The sequence below is a fragment of the Xiphophorus couchianus genome, chromosome 10, assembly GCF_001444195.1.
Source record: "Xiphophorus couchianus chromosome 10, X_couchianus-1.0, whole genome shotgun sequence".
NCBI classification, from domain to species: Eukaryota; Metazoa; Chordata; class Actinopteri; order Cyprinodontiformes; family Poeciliidae; genus Xiphophorus; species Xiphophorus couchianus.
In genome coordinates, this window is record NC_040237.1 from 7,159,389 (window position 1) to 7,181,380 (window position 21,992).

A 21,992-nucleotide genomic window follows, 5' to 3' on the forward strand; every position below is an offset into this window, starting at 1 on the left:
AACTCCATGGGCCAGCATGACAGGTTTGAGTCTTTCATTCTTTCAAGTCATTTCAGAGCCTTGTGATCCATTTCTAGGATGAACTGTGTTCCCAATAGGTAATATTTCAGTGAATCTAAGGCCCACTTCACAGCTAGGCACTCCTTTTCTATGGTGAAGTATCGAGTTTCTCTTGGGTAGAGCTTTCTGCTTATAAAAGCAATAGGATGACGTCCCCCTGGAGGCCCTTGAAGCAGCACTGCATCCAGCCCACGCCCAGATGCATCAGTTTGCAAAATAAATGGCTGGTCAAAGTCAGGGCAGTGTAATGTTGGAGGTCCACTCAAGGCACCTCGGATGTCCTTAAACGCTCTCTCTGCTTCCTCCGACCACTGAAGCTGATTGGGTCTCTTGGGACTGGTCATATCTGTAAGCACAGCAGCTCTGGCAGAAAAGTTAGGAATGAACTTATGGTACCAACCTGACATCCTAAAGAAGGATTTTAGCTGTGTCCTGGTCTACGGCAGAGGACATGACTGAATTGCTTGAACCTTCTGGGTCTGAGGTTTGATGACTCCATTGCCAATAATATGTCCAAGATATTGAACTTCCTTCTTGGCAAGGGTGCATTTAGCTGCATTAACAGTCAGACCTGCAGCATGAAGAGACTCAAAAACAGCCTTAAGATGTTGCAGATGGTCCTCCCAGCTGTTACTGTAGATGACAGTATCATCTAAACAAGCAGATGCAAAATTTGAAAAACCATCCAGTACCTTATCCATAAGTCTCTGGAAGGTTGCAGGTGCTCCATGAAGCCCAAAAGGCATGACAGTGAACTGATGGAGGCCCCAAGGTGTCCAGAAAGCTGTCAGCTCACGAGACCTGGTGGTAAGGGGAACCTGCCAATAACCTTTAGAGAGATCAATGGTGGTAAGATATTTTGCTCTTCGAAGACAGCAAATCAAGTCATCGATACAGGGAATTGGATATGAGTCAAACTTGGAAACAGACTTCAAATAGCGGAAGTCTATGCAGAACCTCATGGTGCCATCCTTTTTTGGTACAAGGACAATAGGATTACACCAGTCACTTTAAGAAGTCTCAATGATGCCCAGAGAAAGCATTAATTCAATCTCCTCTTTTAGAGGGCCAAGGAGACGCTCAGGGATCCTGTAGCTCCTTCGTTTCACAACTGCATCTTCTTTCAGACGAATATCATGTTTAATATAATCAGTACGACCAGGATTATCATGAAACATTGATGTCACAAAGGGCTCTCACTCCCCAGAGTGCAACTGCTGCTCTGGGGAGAGATGACTCAGGTCAAAAGCAGAATCTGATGGTAGAGGCAAGTATTGTTCTTCCACCTCCTCATCTGATACACTTCTGAAGAAAAATACATCTTGCTTCCCCTCAGGCCTTGATACCCACTCCTTTAGCAGGTTAATGTGAAGAACTCTTGTACCGCGTCTCTGATCTGGAGTACAAATCTTGTCGGTGGTGGGTGCCAGTTTTTGAACAACCTTATATGGACCTTGCCACTGAGCCAAAAACTTGCTGTCATCAGTAGGTAGCAGTACCAATACCTTTTGACCTGGTTCAAAACTTCTCTCATGAGCAATTTGATCATACCAGGTTTTTTGCTTCTGTTGGGAGACACGCATATGTTCCTGAGCCAATGAGGTCATCTTTTCCAACTTCTCTCTCTGGAGGACATAAGTGGAGGATGGAGTTCCTCCATCTAGGGAAAAGATGGAGGAACCTCTACAGTGACTAATAAAAAATTGGATTCTGTTGTGGTAATTTTTTGTGGCTACGTAGAAAATGGGCTGAAATTAGCAGCAGTTTTGTCCAAATGTTCTGTGTCATATTGGTGTGAAATATTTGTATCAACCCCGGAACAAAAGCAAAAGTTTGAGCTGAAATTAGTCTTAAAAGGCCATAGGATGCCACCAAATTATTTATAAAGTAGCATTAAGAGAAAAAAGTCAATATTTCGGGCGTGACCATCACAAAACCCTCATCAAAGCCAAATAAAGTGGTGTGTACAACCAAAACTCCCTTGAAAACTGGCTTAGTCTAACCAGTTCTGCCGGGAAAAATGGGCTAAAATTCCAGCAATCTGTTGCAAATTTGACCAAACATTTGACCAAAGTCATACAGTTTAATATCCAATTCTACCAAATAATAAGAAAATATTAACTATTGGAAATTGTTTAAAAAACACTTAAACATTCCTGTTGTATGGACAAAGAAAAAAAAGCTAATCCCAATGATTGGAAAAGGGAAATAAAAGCTTTAATCCTAACTAAACTCAGACAGGGATGGGCAAGTGGCTATGTGTCTTTTTACACAGTGTATGTAAATGTCTGCTTTGTTGCGTTGAAAAAAATTGCCGAGGAAGCTGCAGACCACATGATGGTTCCAGTTCTGATACAGGAAAGTGAAGCTCTTTAAAGGTTATGTAAAAAAGTAGAAACCGCTGAAAAATTAGAGACCCTTTTAAATCATTGACTGAAGTTAAAGCAAACTGGGTCTGAAAGAGTCTCTATTAAACTGGTTTGATCAGTAAAGAAACTGAAAGCCAACCCTCCTCTGATGTGGTATTTCTGTTAATGATGCCAGCCCCATCAACTGTTTGAGTCAGTCAGCGAAACATGTAGGGGTGAGTGTGTGTTTGTGCTGTGAGCTGACTTCCCCACAGACCTCAGTGTTTGTGTCCATGGTGACAAACTGTGTTATCTCCCCTGTGATTCCATCCAGTGGACCGGCAGACAGGAGCTCACACAAAGCTTCATACCTCAGAGCCAACCGACACAGTGGAGAAACAATCAGACATCAGAGAGTATCTGTGCAAACAGAGGAGTGTTCTAGGACATTCAAACAAATCTCACACAGCATACACACACACAAAAGAAAAATAAAATTTACACAACAGAAACATTTTTCATGTAAATGAAAATGCATTTTACTTAGCTTTGAGAAACAACTTCTCATGTATGAAATTATAATGCCTAAGGAGATTGTAAAAAATGATGTATCTACATATCAGTTGCATTCTGAACATTTAACAATTTTAATCAGTCATTGTACAGTCACATGTAAATGTAAAAAAAACATTCTGGTTGCATTTTGGACACATCGTTGGATGCTATTCTTCCTGCAGCTGTTTAAAGCAAAAAAGTCTTGAATCTCAAATGCAACAGTGAAATGAATCTAAAGCATAATCTGCCTCAGTTTGTGTAGCTCAGGCTGCAATTAAAAACTTTCAGACATGTTTTAGTCCTCAGGTATCCTTCAAAGTCTTCCTGACAGAATAACAGCACCAGCTTTGTCCTAAGTGCACAAAGACTGCACTGTATGCAGCCAGAAAGCTTTTATTAATGGGTGAAACAGGTTGGATGGTGACTTATAACAATCAGGAGAAAAATGTTTGTGTTTGAGAGAAACTGCAGAAAATTCAGAGTGTATGGCAAGCTGTTTTAATGTGTAGGAATATAAAAATGAGAAGGATATTGAGAAAATACAACAATACGGCTCAGGAATCACTGCAGTTTGAGAAACCTTTATAAAAGTTTACAATTGTTTTCCCTATCAGTTGATTTCGTTTGAGTTTTTGCATGATGCCTCAGAAGAAAGAAGCATGTTTGAGGCATTCATTGCCAAACAGTTGTGGATCCTGAACTGGAACTAAAACACTAAAGAAGGTATTCCACCGAAACCCAAAGCATCCCATCATTTTGTATAACCTCACACCCAACTGTTTGAACCGACTCATCAAATTCTGTAATGCCTCTCACAGTACAACTAAAGCTTTCCCCCCCAAAGGACGAGTTGGTAACAACAAACAAAGCAGAGTCACATAGGAAACATCCAATTAAACGGGAGCAATGAAGAGATGTTTTGAAGGGAACAACAGGAGCTTCCAGGAAGTGCAACAGGAACATTTATCTGGATTCTCATGAAGGAGTGCATTCAACACTAAAGTCCAGAATGTGAGGATCTGCTTCCTGGTGACTTTCCTCTTCTCTTCTGGTTTGTAATCTCTTTGGTTAATCAGGCAAAGATCATAACTGGTACTAGTTCTACCTACGGTTAGGATTACCAAGTTCTACTAGGTAGAACTAGTACCTGTCATAGCTAAACAAATCCACCAATGACTAGAGGGATACATTTGCATTTCCTGCTGGTGGGTAAATACCAGGATTTTATGCATAAAGAAGAAACAGGAAATAGGTTTTTGTTTCTGCAAAGGACCAATTCATTTGTGTTTGGAAGATGCATCATGATGCTCAAGTTTTTCCTTTGTTATGTTTCAGTGACCAAATGTACTTTAATGAATGCACCACGTTTTGCATCAATGTGGCCATTCAAAATGACCCTGAAACCTCAGTGTTAGTGACTTCCCCGTATGTTTACTCTGCTGGTAAATCATTCTCCAGTTTGCTCATGAGGTCAAGTGAAGGCCTGTGACAGTGGAGAAACTGCAGCCAGCAGAATGCATTGTGTGTTTTGAGGGGCTTCAGCCAGGGTGACCAATCAGAGGCCTACATTCATTGGCCAGAGACACTTTTATGTTTTTTTAAATTTTTTATTAGAGGCACCAGCATGTAAAGGTGTCAATGAACAATATGCTCACAAATAACAGCTTTGACTTAAGCCTTCATGCAGCCGAGGGCTGTAAAATTGTTTATCTGGAGAAAAGCCTGCGGTGTTGGATGCTGTGGTGGTTTTTCGGCTCCTCTTTGGGTTATTTTGACTTCTGCGCCACATAGGTGCTGCCAACTTTACTGGGCTGAGTTCATCAGTCGGTGCCGAGATAAATAAAATGAAACAAAAAAAAAGAGCACAGTCTAAAGGAACACAGTGAAAACAAACATTTACTCAACTATTAAAACTCGTATTTACATTCAACAGCCACATTACTATGCAGCACCACAAAAATGACTGGAATACCGAAACTTGTGAAAAGAGTTAGATAAACTTTAGAAATATGTTCTGTACCTTGAAAAAATATATTTGTAGTTTATTGAGCCTTTTCACATTTTATAGCATTAGAAATCCAAAGTTTAGCTTATTTCATTGACATTTTTGCTGTGTTCTTTGGTCTCATGGTGTTGTTTGTTCTCAAAATGCCTCCAAAGAACAGCTGTACTCATCCAGAGGTTAAACTACAAATAGATTTTGTATGCACAATAAGTGAAGGCACTTTGTTGCACTTGATTTTGTTTACGAGTAAATGAGTAAGAAATCTTGAATACATCTGCAACAAAACAAAGACTTAAGTTCATTTTCCTTCAACTACACAATTACACAGTACATAGTCACTTTTCACTTAAATCATCGAGGCTTGTTTATGTAATGTGACAGTATGCCACATGTCAATCTACATGTCTTACTTCTTTGCTCATGCTGTAAAAACCAAATTTGGACCTGTTGTTGGCAATGCAGCATCACGACAAACTAAACAAAAGATTTGGATTCTCCTTGGAGCTCTGGTAAAATGTGGACACACTGAAACACTCACTGGGCTTGGTGTTTGAGCTTTTTATCTAACTAATTGTAGTTGCTGGACATTTAGTCTCACCTGCTGAAGCTCTCTTGTATTATGGAAACAACCAGTCACTGTACTCCTTGTTATCTGTGTTGGCTAAGTAAACACACTGTGTAAGGTTATTAAAGTAGATGGAGCTTTTTGTCTCATATTTCAGCCATTTATTTCCAGGTCTCAATCACAAACTGTGTTTGTGTTACTCTAAGTGATTGCACAAGCTTGCTCTGCTTGATATCAGCAGGATGCAGACTTCAGCTCCAAGCATCAATTAGCTCACAGTGAGACATCCCTCACACTACCAGGCACGGCTGTTCTGGGAACCATGTATTCCCTTCATCTTCCCACAGCAGCAAACTGCTGTTAAGTTTAGGTTATTATGGTTTGGGTTTTTAACATCACATGTTTGACTAGCCTTCAAATAATAATCCTCCTTAATTTTACAGAAAAACTTGCAACCAAAAGTTCCATTTTGATTGTAAATACATAAAAAAATAGACAGAACTGTGAAACTTAAACCTTCACAGCACTGTACTATCTATTATCTACCTTCTCATAATTAACTTCAATTCAATTTCAATGTAGTTTATTTCTGCAAAATCAGCCAAATTTATTCTCTGCCGGAAATTGCTTTATTTTTTACTTTTTTTTATTTTATTTACTTTTTACAGAGAATTCAGAAAGATAATTTGTTCCTATCTGTTTAGGAACAGATAGATAAAATGTAATTATTTATATTAATTACATTTTCAAGTTAAACTGTTTTCTTAGAGTGAATTTTTTCACACTAGTAATTTAACATAGTCCTACTAACCACTTTACAATGTGGCCACATTTGGGGGAGGGGATTAAAAATAGAGAAATATGTTCCCTATACACCTGCAAACCACATATAGCAAGATGGTTCAGCTGTTTATTTACAACAGCAGAAAGATCTGACTGTATATAAAGGCAAATTTAAAAGAAAATTATTTATTTTTATTTTTTTAAATCATTGAACGTTTGACTTATCTTGTCCCCAGCAGGAACTTCTTTGCATAACTTGTTCCTCCTGATCAAAACGCACCACAGACAGAGGCTAAAAATAGAAACAGATTGTTGTCCCCTCATCTCCTGGAGACACCTGAAGGTTATCAGGCCACAGCAGGTGGCTCCAGCATGAATCTCTGCCCACAACAGGGTGTTACGTCAGCAGCAAGTAGCCTGAGCCGCTTTATTGAAGACAATGAAAAATGAGCCTGAAGGAGAGGCTCCAGATCTGTTGGAAAACATCGAAACCCAAGCATGATTACGCAACCAGCCGACACTTCATAACTGTTGGTGGATAATAATGTGTTAAATATTTTAGAAAGCTAGAAGCTGGCTGTCCCAACACTTCATTGCTGCATCCATCCTTGACTCACTGTCTTCCCTACTTCCCAAGTCAACAAGTCAAATCTTATTCACTAATAAATTGAAACTTCAGAGTTTTTAGGTGTTCTGGTGAGAAAATAAAGTAATATTGGTACGCAGGGCTTTTCCTGGCAGCAACTTTACATCAGACTGTTATATATTGTTAGCTCTATGCATGTCTGTATTTAAAAAATACCTTTGACTTCTCAAATCTACAACAAAAAAAATGCAACAAGCAAATTAAAACAAGCTCATGTATCATTACACAGAAACCCAACTTTTGTTCAGAGATGCCACACTTTGACCCAGACTTGTAAAACGTGATTTCATCATGACATTGCACTTAGCTGAAATGATCTTTTTATTCCAAAGTTGAGGCTCCTATGATGGTCGGTGTGAAGTGATTGAAGCATTCACAGCTGTTTAGTTAGAAATGAAGTTAAACACATTAAGCTTCTGAATGTGATTGAATTATTCTGTTTCCTCTTTTGGAAAGCATGCATGTAGGAGAGGTGTGAGCGAAAGGAACAAAAATTACAAATTTATTTTTCCTAGTGTATGAGAGGTGGCAAATCCACTCCGTAGTCATGATGGGGTGATGTATGTGAGGGAGCACTAGTGCTGAGCCAGGATGAAGGAAGAAGATGGGAGTGAAGTAGATTCAATATTTAACAAGCCTGATCCTGAGACCACAATCAAATTTTTTGTGTGATTTGGGCCTGATTTCCTGCAAAAGAAACCCTTCTTGCTTCTTACTATGCCACAGAACTAACAGCATCCCAGCCTCAGAGGAGCATCCTTACTGTGAGGATGAGGCCGACAGTCCCTCAAGATTAGAGAGAGAGAGGAAGTTATTTTATTAATTAAATTGATAAGATTTTGATACATAAATACAATGAAGTAGTGTATCAATCACTACAGATAATGATCCCCCATCCTGAAGTGTTTTACAACCACCATACAAGCAGAAGCTTTATCTATGCTGAGGAAGCTCTAACTGAAGCAACAGTGGTGCAGTTTTTCTTTTACCTTTTACAAAAATCCATACATGACGTTAAACTTGAGCCAACAATTGGTCTATAAAGGTAGGTATCGTTGTAAGTGAAGATTTTAGATAAGCACATTTATATTTAGCTTGTTTATAGGTTTTTTTTTAAAATAGTAAATGATCAACAGGAATAGAGTTTACATAGTTGATTTGCTCCCTTGAAACTATTCAATATTTACTCTCAGGGTAAATGTCTGATGGGTGAAAATGGTTTGCTGCCTGCCTGTCAGTCACAGTAATTCCATCAATAACAACAACACTTTTTTGTCCTTCCTAGAAATCACTGGAAACCCTGATGCATCATTCACATGGCAATTTACAAAAATATTTTTGTCTGTGCTTGTGTACCTTATTGTCATTGTTATTATGTTGTTAGTCACTTTCAGATTCAGTTTTTTTATATATACATTAATTTACGTATGAAGTTGGAGCCGAAAGTGTCATGATGGGGATACTTTGCTGAAGGAGAAACCGGCCAGCTCACTAGTACAGAAACCAGGAATTGTGAATTCTACCATAAATAAATCTGTTTAAGGAAATTCTTAGACCTGTAAAAAAAAAAAACTAACTTGAAGCTGAAGCATAACAGGACCCTTCAATAAGACAAGAATCCAAAACCTACTGAAAAAAATCCAAAAAGAATTGTGTAAGTATAAAGAAATGGAATGTCCTGGGATGAGTAGAGACCCAGATGTCAATTACGTTTGCTGTGGGGTGACATGACAGGTTGATGTAGAGACTAGTAGATAATTACTGCAAGTATTTCACTGAAGTTATTAAACTATTAGGGAGGTTGGCTCTCCTAGTTTCTCAGCTTAAAAAACTTTTTTTTGCCTTTTGTTTAATGAGTTTTTGTTTAACTATATCACATTATATTCCAGAGATAAATTAGAAGTTTGATATGTGGACAGTTCTACATAAAGACATGAATATTTAATAGGGTGTCTTATTTTTTTCACATGACTAATAAAAGTAATTTGCAAAATTACTTATTTCATTCCTGTCAGCAGCAGGTGCTTTAGTGTTTTTTTTTCTCAACTGTCCCTGCATTATTTTCAGAAATAATAAATGTGAAGTGTCAGAAATTTGGTGACTTAATGAGCAAAGAAAGAAACAAATTAACAAGACAGCCATTCAGTTTTGAAATCTCATGATTGCTTGATTGGTAGAAATTTAAAACAATTAAACAACACACAGCAGCGTTTTAAATAGAATTACAACATACACCCTTACAATACTTCCATGCAGTGCAAAACTAATGATACCAACACAAACATACTGTATTTACAATAATTCAACTTTGTGAAGACATAAATGATGGCATTTACTCCTACAATCAAACCTAAATTTCTGCAGCCATTAATCATAAGCACTTGCAACTGGTTTCTTTATTTTGGCTGGTGGAATATGATTCAATGATTAAATAAGTGTGAATATAGAGTACGCTGTGCCCCAAAAATTCTTGCACTGTCAGCACGATCCTTGTGCATCTGTGTGTTTGCAGCTGAGAGCTGAAAGTTTGTTGTCAGCACATGGTGTCTGTTGCAGAAAGTCTTTGTTCTTTCTGCAACAAAGACTTTGTTCCAGAAAGCAAAGCTTCATCCCTGGGATTTCTCCTCTGAATTAAGCCCTCTACTGTCTGACACCCAGTGGTCCACACAATCAGTCAATGGAGGGTTTATCTGACCACCATCACTGGGGTGATCTAACATTCACCTCCATGTGCTGGGGCCTATGGGGTTCCTCGTAGAGCCAGCTTAGGGAACCGTGAAAAACAGCAAACATAGAGTCAGCCAGTGCAAATGAGAAGGAATGAGACAAAGTTATAGCAGATGTCGAGTCGAGCTGCAGGTGTAGCGTAATGATCACCACTGGGGCGTCCTATGCACAGTTTGACCCTGTAGAGAAAGACAGAAATGTTAGAATTGCTGCATAAAAAACAATGTCATATTGCATGATTTGTGTTTATTTATTTATGTCAAAGAACAAGACATAAAGCACAACTCTGAAACTGGAGCATTCACTGTGGTCTCAGATCATTAATGGGAAGGGTATCACCAAGAAACTTTTTATTCAAACTTCAAAAGCCCATTTACTGATCACTGATTACATATCAATTATTAGGAAACAGCATCATTATACTGAGAGTAAACACTTCTTATAAATATATATTTGGATAGTTTATATTATGGCCTGTTTTAATGTTGACAGCAAAGTATGTCGCATCTGGTTTGACTTTGACTACTAACTGATGGCTAATGATTACATCTGGCCTTAATAAACAGTCTGCTCATTCATTTTTGGTCATTTCACACCTTAAGTTGTGACAAGAATAAAATAGATATCTTGTAACAATACTGAGTCTTAATAACAGATTCAAAGTATATTTAATAATGTCCTCATAAGCTGTTGTATTTAAATTTGATTAACTGATTCTAATCAATACTATCTAACATCAAGTACTCTGATTAATAATCAGATCCTGTCAAAGTCAACTAGTGTCTGTTAGTGGAAATAAGTTTGTAAATAATGTTTTCACAAAATAATCTAAAGATAAATTTAATATTCATGAAAAGGAACTTTATAGCATTTCACATTATTACACATAATTTAATTTCAAAACTTATTTGTTTTGGTTACTTGGCTTGTTACCAACATCTAGTGAGAATTCCTTGTCAATAGCACTGTTAGAAATATTTTTACTATGAAAAATTGTGATATGTTCAATGTTTATTTTACCCTCTGTATAATACACCATATTAGACTTTGAACATGTGAGTTCTAACAAAATATTAATAAGACCATACATTTCAACTGATTAACAGATAAGCTTGTTAATCAATAGAAATGTAAGGATTGTGGGTTTCAACAGATTTATACAAGCACTGGGTTTTGTTAAACAAAAGGGAAAACTGCAAATTTCTCAGAGCCTCTTAATTAAACTTGAAGACATAGAGACTTAATTTTTCAGTCAGCCCCATAAAAGACAGATAATGCGCAATCAATGTCTCTTTTTACTGGAATTATTTCTTCTATTTGATCAAGAAACGAAAATATGTGTTGAGCACTGCACAGAGCAGGTATGAGACACGAGGCGTTGAAAGAAGAGACAGCTCAGGGTAAGAAAAAAAAATCCAGACAAAGAAGTGATTCATGGTCAAACTGCAGAAGAAGTTGCCATGGACACAGCAGGAGCTGAGAGAGCGACATGCTCAGAAACGAAGAATAGGAAGGCATCTGGAGGGCAGCAAGAGATAATGAGGACTGTGAAGAAAAGGAGAAGTGTCGGAGGAGGAGCGGAGGGTTGACCTACGCTTGTCTGTAAGCGTGAAGTGTTCCCATGCTCAGTGTGTGTAGAGGGGGTACTGCTCCCGCTGTTGGCTGCAGAGGCCATGGAAGCTCTGGGAATGATCATGTCAAAGGACTGCTCACGCTGTTGCTGTGTGAAGTCAAAACAAGAGCCATAAGAAAAATAAAAAGAATAAGAAAAAAAAAACAAGCTGTTAAGATGCCTTCTCTGTAACCCCATATCATAATTCAAGCTATCTTTTCCAGCTCAATGACATAGTGCTCCACTTTGGAGTCATCCTGCATTGTAATACATTTATCTGCTATCATTTTAGCACATCAAAATTTTAAATATTTAAATATCTAAAACAATGCCTCCATTTTTTACGGTGTATCAATTCATGTATATTGGTAAACAAAACCAGACGGTTTTCCAAATAATTCCGTGTCTCTGTGGTCACTCATATAAGTTACTGTTTTTCTGTTTTTGCATTTTTTACTTTCTGTAATAAATGCATTGAAGACATGGATTCAGCAGCAGTCTCGAATCATGTTATAAATGATTGTAACCTTTTCCAACATGATATTTAGCTTTTCAAATCTATGAAGTAGTTTCTGTTCATCTAATTGTGTGTATATTTATTTTTAACATGCATAATGTCACTTGAAGTATTATTTGATCATATTTAACCAATGTTCTTTCTGCCACTTACTGACTGATTTGTTTTGTTTGGGTTTGCTTCATTCTAATTAGTAGGATAAGAGTTATGGGGCAGCTGAAGACAAACAATTTTTCATCCCTTTTTCATGTACAGACCTGTGTCTGCCACTATGCTCTGAATATTGTCCATCTCATTTGTTTTTTTTTCTGTTGCTTTCCAACAAAAGAATGCTTTCATGATCAAAGGTTCCTGATTTCCATATTTATTTCCCTACAGCTTGAAAAGACTGGGTGCTGGTGCGTGTATTAAAGTGTGCTTTGCAGCCGCAACTCAGGTGACATATTCAAATGTGGCTTTGGAACATTTAATACTCACATTTCCAACTGTTTTGGTAATGAGAGCCAGCTCAGTTGGTTGGTAGACCGTAGCACGCATCTGACCAGTGTAATTACTATACGGAGACACAGGCTTGTTTCCTGCAAAGAAGGCAGAAAAACATTAATTGTACATTTGCTTTTGGTGGTCTTCCTAACAATTGATACTTTTTCACACCTTATCGCGTCAAACAACTCTGCCTCTGACAAAATCGTTGCCACGCCCTATTCTCTGCGGAAATAGTGCAAAGACAGGATGTGATGTACCTATTGGGAATTGGATGCAGAGAGCGGGGTGATAGATACTCATTAAGAGGAGGGTGTCGACATCTGAATCTAACAAAAACACTGCTAAGACATTCAGTATCAGGTTGAATTTTTCAGGCAAGGTAACAGGTGTTTCCTGGTGGCGCAGAGAGAAACAGAATGTGTGAGGAGTTAATCATTAATAATGCCACTCTGCGCTGGACTACTCAGAATTAACTAACGTAGTTAATAGTTAGTCAAATTAAAGCTGAAGACATCAGTATTTTCAAGAAAAATGTATTTTCAAGCTTTTGTTCCAATTTGACCTGCTATTGTTACTGTGCACAGAAGTAGGTCAAGTTAGATTTCCTTTTTTCCATCTCTTTCAAACAGCTTCATGGGCTGACTACAGTAGCCGTTGGAAGCAACTGGGTCAACAAACTAAACATTTGCAGAAAATACTCCCAGGAGCTATGGGTCAGTTACATTTTAAATGTATACATATAAAAACCAAAAAAACATGAAATTATATTGTGGAAGATTGTGATAATCAGTATGTTATATCAGCAGTAGGAATAATGTTGTAAAATGTTGCTTTCATTTTAGTGCAAATACCATAAAACTGTGAAATTGTTGCTCATTGTTATCCTACTTTTTTAAGCAACTTCATTGACATTTATTCTTTGATGTTTGTTACTTCTCGCAGCTGAAGTCAAAGTTTAATCAAGTCAGAAAACAGTAGCTGACACTAAATTTTATAACTACATAGATGCAATATATCCTAGATATCCAACAGTACATTTCTTTTAATATAATCTGAAATTTATCAGATTATATAATCTGAAACTTTATAAGTTTCAGATTTACATTGACATTTGTTAAAGTTTGATAAAGTTCAAGTTGTGTTAAGATAAAAAAAAACAAAACCCCCATATGTCCAAAGGAAAATCTCAAATCTAAATGATAAATTCAGTAGCAATAAAGTTATGAGCCTCACTGTTTACACCAATAATATTTTCCACATATAAAATATGTAAAGCAAATCATCAAACCTTGGCACCACTGGCGAATTTGCAATATATTTCTCAGATTTATATAGTTGCCCAGATATTTCTGCAATGCTGCGGAGGAACTGCAGCGTATCACATTCTGTGTGGTCATCATGCAGACGGGAAACAACATTCTCAGGATATTTTCTGTTTGATTTGGTGTTCTTCCAACAGTCGCATAACGCACAGGTCATTAAATGAAATCTGATAAGTATGTGGACATAAAGCTTTAATGGTAAGATTTGATAACATACTTAAAAGGAGGAGACGGTGGGTGTGAACGATTCATCATGTTTTTGTACTTTACCTCCCTTCACCTATCAGGGCGTTTAAGAATAGAAAAATGTCCAGTCTGTTGACAGGGCCAGTATTTGCTTTGCGAAAACCATAAACACCACTCATACAGATGAATGTGAGGTTATCTAACATGCTTAGTAATATTTACTGGTTAGATAATGTCATCAATCACACAAGAAAAGCACATAATGTGGTCATGTCTCATTATTTAAATAATGTTAGGCGTTTCTTGAACTATGGTGTTATTCTTGGACAGACAGAAATAAGGTTTTAGAGGAATTCACTGATGCCTTTTATAATAAAAACAAGCAACAGCTCACAATACTTCAGTAAAAGCTAAATACAATAAAAGCTAAAAAATTTGTTATTCAAGACCATTTATGAAATTTAGTGCAATAGTTAATTAAACTTTTTTTTTTCTTATTTGGTTGTTGTATGTACATACAATTTGTACATTTTGTCTTATATTTCTATTTACTTTGCTTTAATATCATCTGGACTTCACATTTAGCCAGAGTGAACAGAAACTTTAATTTTATTCTATGGGTGTTTCATGTGATAACCCAACACAAAGTACAAGCATTCCGTGTCACTGCTACAGAATGCTTCTACGAATTCGTGAGAAGCATAAAGCTACCCAACACTGATTATCCACCATACCATGCCACCAGCACAGTAGAATATGGTGTTGGTGTCCTGCTGTGGGCATGCCTTTATTAATGGGGACAGAGAAGGTAATTTAAAAACAACGATAGAGATGGACAGAGCCATTTGCAGGTAAATTGAGGAATAAATCATGTAAGAGGATGTAAAAAGTATAAGGATCACTTCCCAACAGGACAATGATACTAAATCTACAGCCAGAGCTACAATAATAGATCAGCATATTCATGATGTATAATGACTTGGTCAAAGGTTTGACCTAAACCCAATTTAGAACTTTTTTTGTAGCAAAACCTACAAAAAAATCGTTACATATCTCTCTTGAGTTAACTGCAGCAACAGGTAGTATTAGGTCAAGGGGGTGAATACAAATACCACCATTTTTTAAATTTTTTTATTTGTAAAGTAAAACACATATATTTTAATTATGCAATACATTATGTAATTCATTGTGCTTGGCTATCACCCAAAATCCTAATACGATACGCTGACATTTGATAAAGTTCAAGTTGTGTTAAGACACATTCCCAACACTTGAACTTTGTTCATGACTTTATTTTATTTGTAAGTTGTTATTTTCTTTTCTAGTATTTAGTCTTTCTGGTCAAGTTATTTTATTTCATATTTGTCACTTTTCAGAAGTTTGTTTGCATCTTCGAGATACATGCAATACGTAGGATTGTACATTAAATAGAAAATATTTACAAATTGTATAGAAATTGAAAACCATCCTCACCTCCTTTATTGGCCACTTTTAATGGGATTTAATTTATTTTATTTTTATTTTACTTTATCAGTTAAAAGAAAAAAAACCCTAGATTTTAGCTCTGTTGTTTCTTTTCACGGATTTGTTAATTCTTAGGATTCTGAATTCAAGAGTGCCTGCTATAAAAAAAACCTTTGAGCAAAAGCTTTGAATAGACATACAGACCACTTACCTTGGCCTGGCTCATCCATGGAGAAAGCCTTATTTTCCATGAACATTTTCTGAGAGTTATGTTCCTTCAGGATCGTCTCATATCCGACTCCCCGGTTCGTGTAAGCATCCTCCCCATAGTCTTCTTCGATCTCGTCGTCGCTATTAAAACAGCAAATCTGAGGAATGGTGTAGATGATGATGAACACCCAACCATTTGCCACCAAGGCGATGGCCAGGGTCGGGTCGTCCCACGTCGGGCCTCCAGTTTGTTCATTCCCATACACGTACATGACGATCCAGGCCACCCAGATGCCCACAGAGATCAGGCTTATCACCAGAATGAGACCACCTTCCTTTTTCCACTCTGCATATTTGCCCGCCATGATGGGCAGACCTGCCATGACCGTAGCCAGGATGAGAACCATCACGTAGATCAGCGCCATGACAAAGTCCTGGTTGGCAATGTTACAAGGTGTTGCAGTGGCTCTGATGGGTTCAGTCGTGGCATTGACAGGAAGCAGCGGGTGGCGAACGACTGTGATGATGAGCCACTCGGTGTTGATGACAACCTCCACCAGCCACATCCCCAGCGCTCCCAACCAGAGCACCCAGCCCCGGGGCCCAGCATTCCTCCTGGCCAAGATGTTCAGCCTGATGCACTGCATCAGGAGGCAGGCGAAACACCCACCAAACAGCACCCCAAAGAGAAATCTTCTCGAGGCACAGGTGGAGAAGTTCTTCCCCACAATGAAAGCGAATGTCAGGCAGAAGAGTCCAGCAGTGCAGAACAGAAAGCTGGCCTGAAGAGCCAAAGAGTTTTTATGGTTGGGGCTTTTGATGAAGGGCATGCTGGCCAGAAGCGAAACGAAGAGCACGAAGGAAAAGATGACGCCAGCTGCTGCTATGGCTTCTACCACGATGCCCCAGACAGCACTGAGGCTGCACAGGTTGTAGTAGAGGGAGTCCAGGTCGAGGCCGCAGCCCTGAGGGGTCATATTAGCAGCCATGGAGCCAAAAACACGTTGTGGATGGAACTGTACCTGTTCAGAGAGAAAGACGGGGAGTGACTGAGAAGGATCTGATCTGGGATGATATTAACTCAAGGCTCACAATACGTCATCAGAGATAACTCTTTTGAAACACTGTGGTCTCCACCCAATCAGTCAAATATTTCACCTATACGAGTCAAAACACACTTTAGACACACAATCCTGGAATGTTTGATTTGAAAATATGCAATCAGAAAGATATGTCACTGATAAACTGCATCTACAAACCACAGAAACCAGAGAACAAGTGGAGTTTCTCCCAACCCTGAGGTTAATCAGTAACAGGCTGTACTGATAAGGACTGTAGGCTAAATAAAAAACTGAGTTTTCCAATTAAATCAAAAAGCAATACTGTTTAAAATCATTTCAGTTGGCCATACAAAGATGAATATTTGCTTTGTGAATGAACAGTCAAGCTTTTTGTTCTTCTGCTGCTTGCTCCCGTTTGTCGTCATCAGATCCAATTACACTGAATTCAGACCAGTCTCAGAGCTGGATCGATAAAGTGTGGTGACGGATGTCCCATCATTCAATCACACCAAGGATGTTTCTAGAACAAAGATATTTTATGAGATATATTATGTTCTTGCTGTGTCTGCTGACGTTAGTACTGAGTGCAGAGATGATCAAACGAAAAAAAATAAATTCAGGAGGTAAGAAGGTAGGAAAAAGCAGTTAACTTGATATGGTTTGTGGCATTTATTATTATAACAATAAAACTAAAAGTACAATGCTTTTGTGGAAATACGAATGTCGATGTATATTGTCTGAGGCCCATATTACTCTAAACTGAGACTTAAATTTTAGACTTTCTTCAATACAGCAGGTTTGTTAAATGCAACTGTGGTCACCAAATAGCAAAAAACATTGCTTTAGATTATATTTTTAATCATACTGGTATTGATTGATGCTGCCATGGAATCAGAATCAATAAATCATTGTGAAAGAAGCAAAAGTACAATCCCAATCATATTGCCAGGTTGTTAATGACATGAGTCATTAACATTTTAATTAATGTCCAAGGTTTTAGGGTCATTAACTAGAGCTCATATTTATTATGATTTCCTACGCTCGGTTCCACAGTGTCTCTGCTGTTAGAGAGATAAAGCAACAAATGTTTTATAGTATTTCTGAACATGCAAGGTAAAAAACCTAAGGTTTAGTTCCATGACTTTGTGAGGTTTTTAAATGTCTAACACGCCACTGCATCCATCAGTACAATGAAATTCAGAAAGATTAGATAAAGTAACTCAGTGGAGGGGAAGCTCTGTGAAAACTCAAACCGGATTAAGGAGCAAAAAACTATACTGAGAAAACCAGAAACACGGCATCAAATACACAATAAATAAAATGAACCAGATTAACCCAACATTTAGTTGTTTAAATGGTAAACATGTAAGAAAAATCTGATTGTCAGTGTGTAAGATTTGTGCTGATCAGATGATATGAATAGTTTAATGTTAATTAAAAACTGTACAAAAAATGATCAGATACAATAGGATGATAAAATCTAATCACAAATTTACAAAAACATTACTCACTAAATGGAAAGATTAAACCAAAAATAGACAGAGTGTAGAAATAAATACTCCTCTGAATACAAATACATTCTAGGTACAAATGTGAGGTTATGTGTTTGACAGTTTGGTCCCAGTTGGATCAACACCATGACAATGATCCAAACCACAGAAGCAAATCTACAACATATTGGCAGAAGATGCAAACAAACAAGATCCTGGAATGGCTTAGTCAAAGTCTTGATCTCAGCTTGATTAAGGGTAATGAAACTTCCTCTACAAAAATGATGGAGACTGATCAGGTCAGACTGTTGCTTCATGTGGTTGTCATGGGGTTTACTTATTTAGCTCTCCACATCTCTTTTCCAGATGAAGAAAAAGATACGTTTTCCTCAGTTTAGATTGATCTTTTTCTAATAAATAATGACAGTATTAATTATACAACCTTGCTTAATTTGTGAAGAAGTCATAAAGGAAAAGAAAAAATGTTAAGAATTTAAGCAAAAACAACTAATTTATAAGAAATGACAAGAAAGTTGATTGGTTTCCATGTGATTAAGCTTGTAATCATATCAAATCATGTTCTGCTTAAACATAAATGAAAGACACACATAAAAGCTGTAAACTTAGACCTATATTAAAAAGTTAATGGAAAGTGTAACCCGTTTTTTTATTCTGTATTAATTACTCGCTATACTTAAAGTCAACCAGCATTTTGAGAACATAGCTTAAAATAAAACATAAAACAGAAAGTGTCTCACCGGGAATAAGAAGAACCACAGTAATGAACAAAATCACTTTTGAATTTAAATAATATTCTAATTAACTTGAAATGTACTCCATCCATAAAAATGTACATACATATGTCTTTTATAAAACAAATACAGCTCTGGAAAAAAAGCTTAACATAAGCCAAACGCTTGAAATAGGTCAGAAATAATTAATAAACTCAAATTGTAATAACATGGGTTAAAACTTGGAAGAAAATATAACAAATATGAGATTAAACGTACTACTCAATGTAATGTTGATTCAAAGTAAATACTTTTGACTTGATACCGTGACCCCTTGTACAGACACAGCTGGTAGAGCCCGTCAAACACAATTGGAAAAAGAACAAAAACACGCAAACCTAAACGCACTCTCCAACTAAAAACTAGTATTTCTTTAGAAAGCTTTCATGGATTTATCATAACATAAACCTGAAACTCACTGCGAGGTGAGGCTTACCTGATGTTGTCAGTAGTTTTTATCTCTGAGGGAACAGCCCAGCTCCACCTGAAACAAACGCGCCGCGCGGTTGGACAAAAAGTCTTCCGCTGGAAAAAGAAGTCCAACAGGGAGCTGTGGCGGACTGATACAAGCACACACCACTACATTTCCACGGAGAATCCAGGGGATAAAAGTTGGAATCTACCCCTTACCGTGTGACACACACAAACGGTCATGTTTCTTTATGCCGAAATATCCCAACTTCAGTAGGACGTCATCTTTTGGTTACGCAATAATTAAATCATTTAAAATATGTAGGCAAAAGCACCTTTACTATGGTCTTGTGCAGAAGGAAAGCAGATAAACTGCATGGTTTTAAATAGTTGAAACATCCCAACAACAAAAATATGTTAATGGACTCTGAAAAAAGGTTAAATTACAGAGCAACAGGAGCAAATGAAAGATGTGATATGTAACTTTTTCTGAACGACTTCATAATGTCGACTTCCTTACAACTGATACTGTATAGTTAAGTCCTATTCTTGCTGTTTTCAACCCATTCTTAGTTAGTTAGTTTAATTTACAAGGGGTTAAAACTATACCTGCCAGGAATAGATGTGGTTTTATACCTACTCCTGGATTTTCTTTGCTTGTCCATTTTCATATTAATCATTACTCTATCCAATTCAGTTTGTTTATGTTACTAAGTCACAACAATGTACTCTGAAAGCATATTACAAGTCAAACAGATCCAAGCCATATCCAGAGGAAATGATCAAATGAATTCAATAAAATGCAATCATAAAGACATAATCAAATTAATTTATCAAATTCAGCTGACAAGGCTAATTGATGAAAAGTTATCTAAGTGGCCCAGTTGATTGCATCAAGTCATTGACTTGGTAGCAATCCATCCAGGTAGAGCATGTGGCAGTAGTAGAAAGGGACACTCATCTTTTTAACAGGAAGAAACCTGCTGTAGAACCAGAACCAGGCTTATGTTGAGCAGTTGTATGGTAGAGGCTAGAACTCCTGCCTCACAGGAAGAGGGGTTCTGGGTTAAAATTAAAGCTGAACCGTAACTTCAAATTCTGCCAGGTGTCAGCACTGAGAGCCATTCTCAGGGTTTATTCTTAAGATTTACAGGGAAACATCTCTGGTCTATTTGACCAGATCAGTATGTTATTCAAAAACGGATTAGACCTGTGCATGCTGACACTGTAAGCAAAATGCTGAGGACAGACACAGCGTAAGCAAAATTTAGACACCTTTTTCTGTTCTAAAACTGTATTTTTTTTTTGCTAAAAGTAAAAACTAAAAGTGATTTTTTTAATTTAAAGAGTTAAGTCTCAGTGAACCCTCAGGGCGTATTTTGCTCATGTATAAGTACTGTAGGGCTGATATTCCTTTCTGTACCAGATGTTTAATGTCCATTGAATACAATTAAATACGTACTGTTTCATTTTGAAAAGGCCACAAAGAAGTGAGAACATTCAGTCCTGAGTCCATGCACTCGGTTTATTTGCTGACATAAATCCGGACATGTAAGCGATCTCACTGCAAACACAGATGAGAGATTCCATCTGGTCTTAAAAAAAGGGTCGTTTTAAAGGTTGATTTATTTAATCAACAGTCCCCATGAACAATACATTCATCTTTATGCTCTTACAAAGCCTCCTAATCATCCTTTCAGTACAACTAATCTCATCATGTTTTTCCTCATTTCAGGACTATCTTAATAGTATCATTTTACTCTTTCAGCTATCTAGATGCAAACTAACATATTTAATTTTGTTTGTAGCCCACATTTAGGTTTAATATATTTTTTTATTTCTTTATTTTTAATTTATTCATGATTTTCTTTTACCTTTTATCAAGACATGGTGTATTTTATCCTGATTTAGCCACAACAGATATATAAAACTTTAAATGTCCAGCTCACTGAAAACTTCTGATTGAGTTAGTTTATCTATTATTTGATCTATTCACTCATTTATATGTCATCAAAATAGGCTACTTAGTGGTTGGATGATATTATTGTGTCATATAGAGACACCTAGAGGTGGAAAATAGAAAAGAAAATGCCCAATGACTTTATGGCTTTATGAAAACAATGTTTTCTGTTAGTTTCAAAACGTTTGAATATTGGTTTAAACAGTGCATGAAATTTTAAAGATCACACTGGTCAGCAGAACAGTCATAATAGTGTATTTTGTGCAAAAATGATCTGAACCTCTCAATATTGCTTAGTGAAATTGAGGAAATTGCTCTTCAAGCCCCAAAAAAGAATACAACAGAATAAGTAAAAGACAAAGACTCCTCAAGCAGTTTTTTTTACTGCATACTGTAGCTTCATAAACAAGACAATTTTACTTACACACTCAGAAATATGTGTTGTGTTTTTGACATGCTGTTTTAGTTTAAAAGCAAAAATTGTCTAATAGTTTTTCAAAAATTGTGAAATTTCTGATATTCAGTCTCAGTGAATAAAGTTAGTCAGAAGCTATGATCTGTTTTGTAAATGAATTGTTCAACTTTTACACAAGCAAAACCCTTTGCCACAAACTGACATGTGTCGAACAGGCAGAGGAAGGAAGTGGAGGTAAAGTAAGTCAAGGATTTTGGTGAAAAAACAAAAATAACTGTCAAACTAACAAAACGCTACCAACAAAATCTCAGCTACAGGCTAAAAGATTAAATCATATAAATACTGTTGACCTTAGCCACCAGGGGGCAGAAAATAACT

The 21,992-nt window shown here is 37.1% G+C and overlaps 1 protein-coding gene across 2 annotated transcripts; it reads right to left on the reverse strand.

Moving 5' to 3' along the window:
* Nucleotides 1–6,501: 6,501 nt before the first annotated feature.
* On the reverse strand, nucleotides 6,502–19,447 carry gprc5c (G protein-coupled receptor, class C, group 5, member C). Of its 2 annotated transcripts, XM_028030225.1 has the most exons (5): nucleotides 19,267–19,441; nucleotides 15,488–16,511; nucleotides 12,296–12,396; nucleotides 11,284–11,409; nucleotides 6,502–9,868 (listed from the first exon to the last, which is right to left on the reverse strand). In XM_028030225.1, the coding sequence occupies exons 2-5, from the start codon at nucleotides 16,473–16,475 to the stop codon at nucleotides 9,836–9,838; spliced, it is 1,248 nt and encodes a 415-aa protein (XP_027886026.1). In that variant the 5' UTR covers nucleotides 16,476–16,511; nucleotides 19,267–19,441; the 3' UTR covers nucleotides 6,502–9,835. The 2 variants fall into 2 exon arrangements, with proteins under 2 accessions (XP_027886026.1, XP_027886027.1); XM_028030226.1 differs by lacking the exon at nucleotides 11,284–11,409 and having other exon boundaries at nucleotides 19,267–19,447.
* Between the last annotated feature and the right edge of the window lie 2,545 nt (nucleotides 19,448–21,992).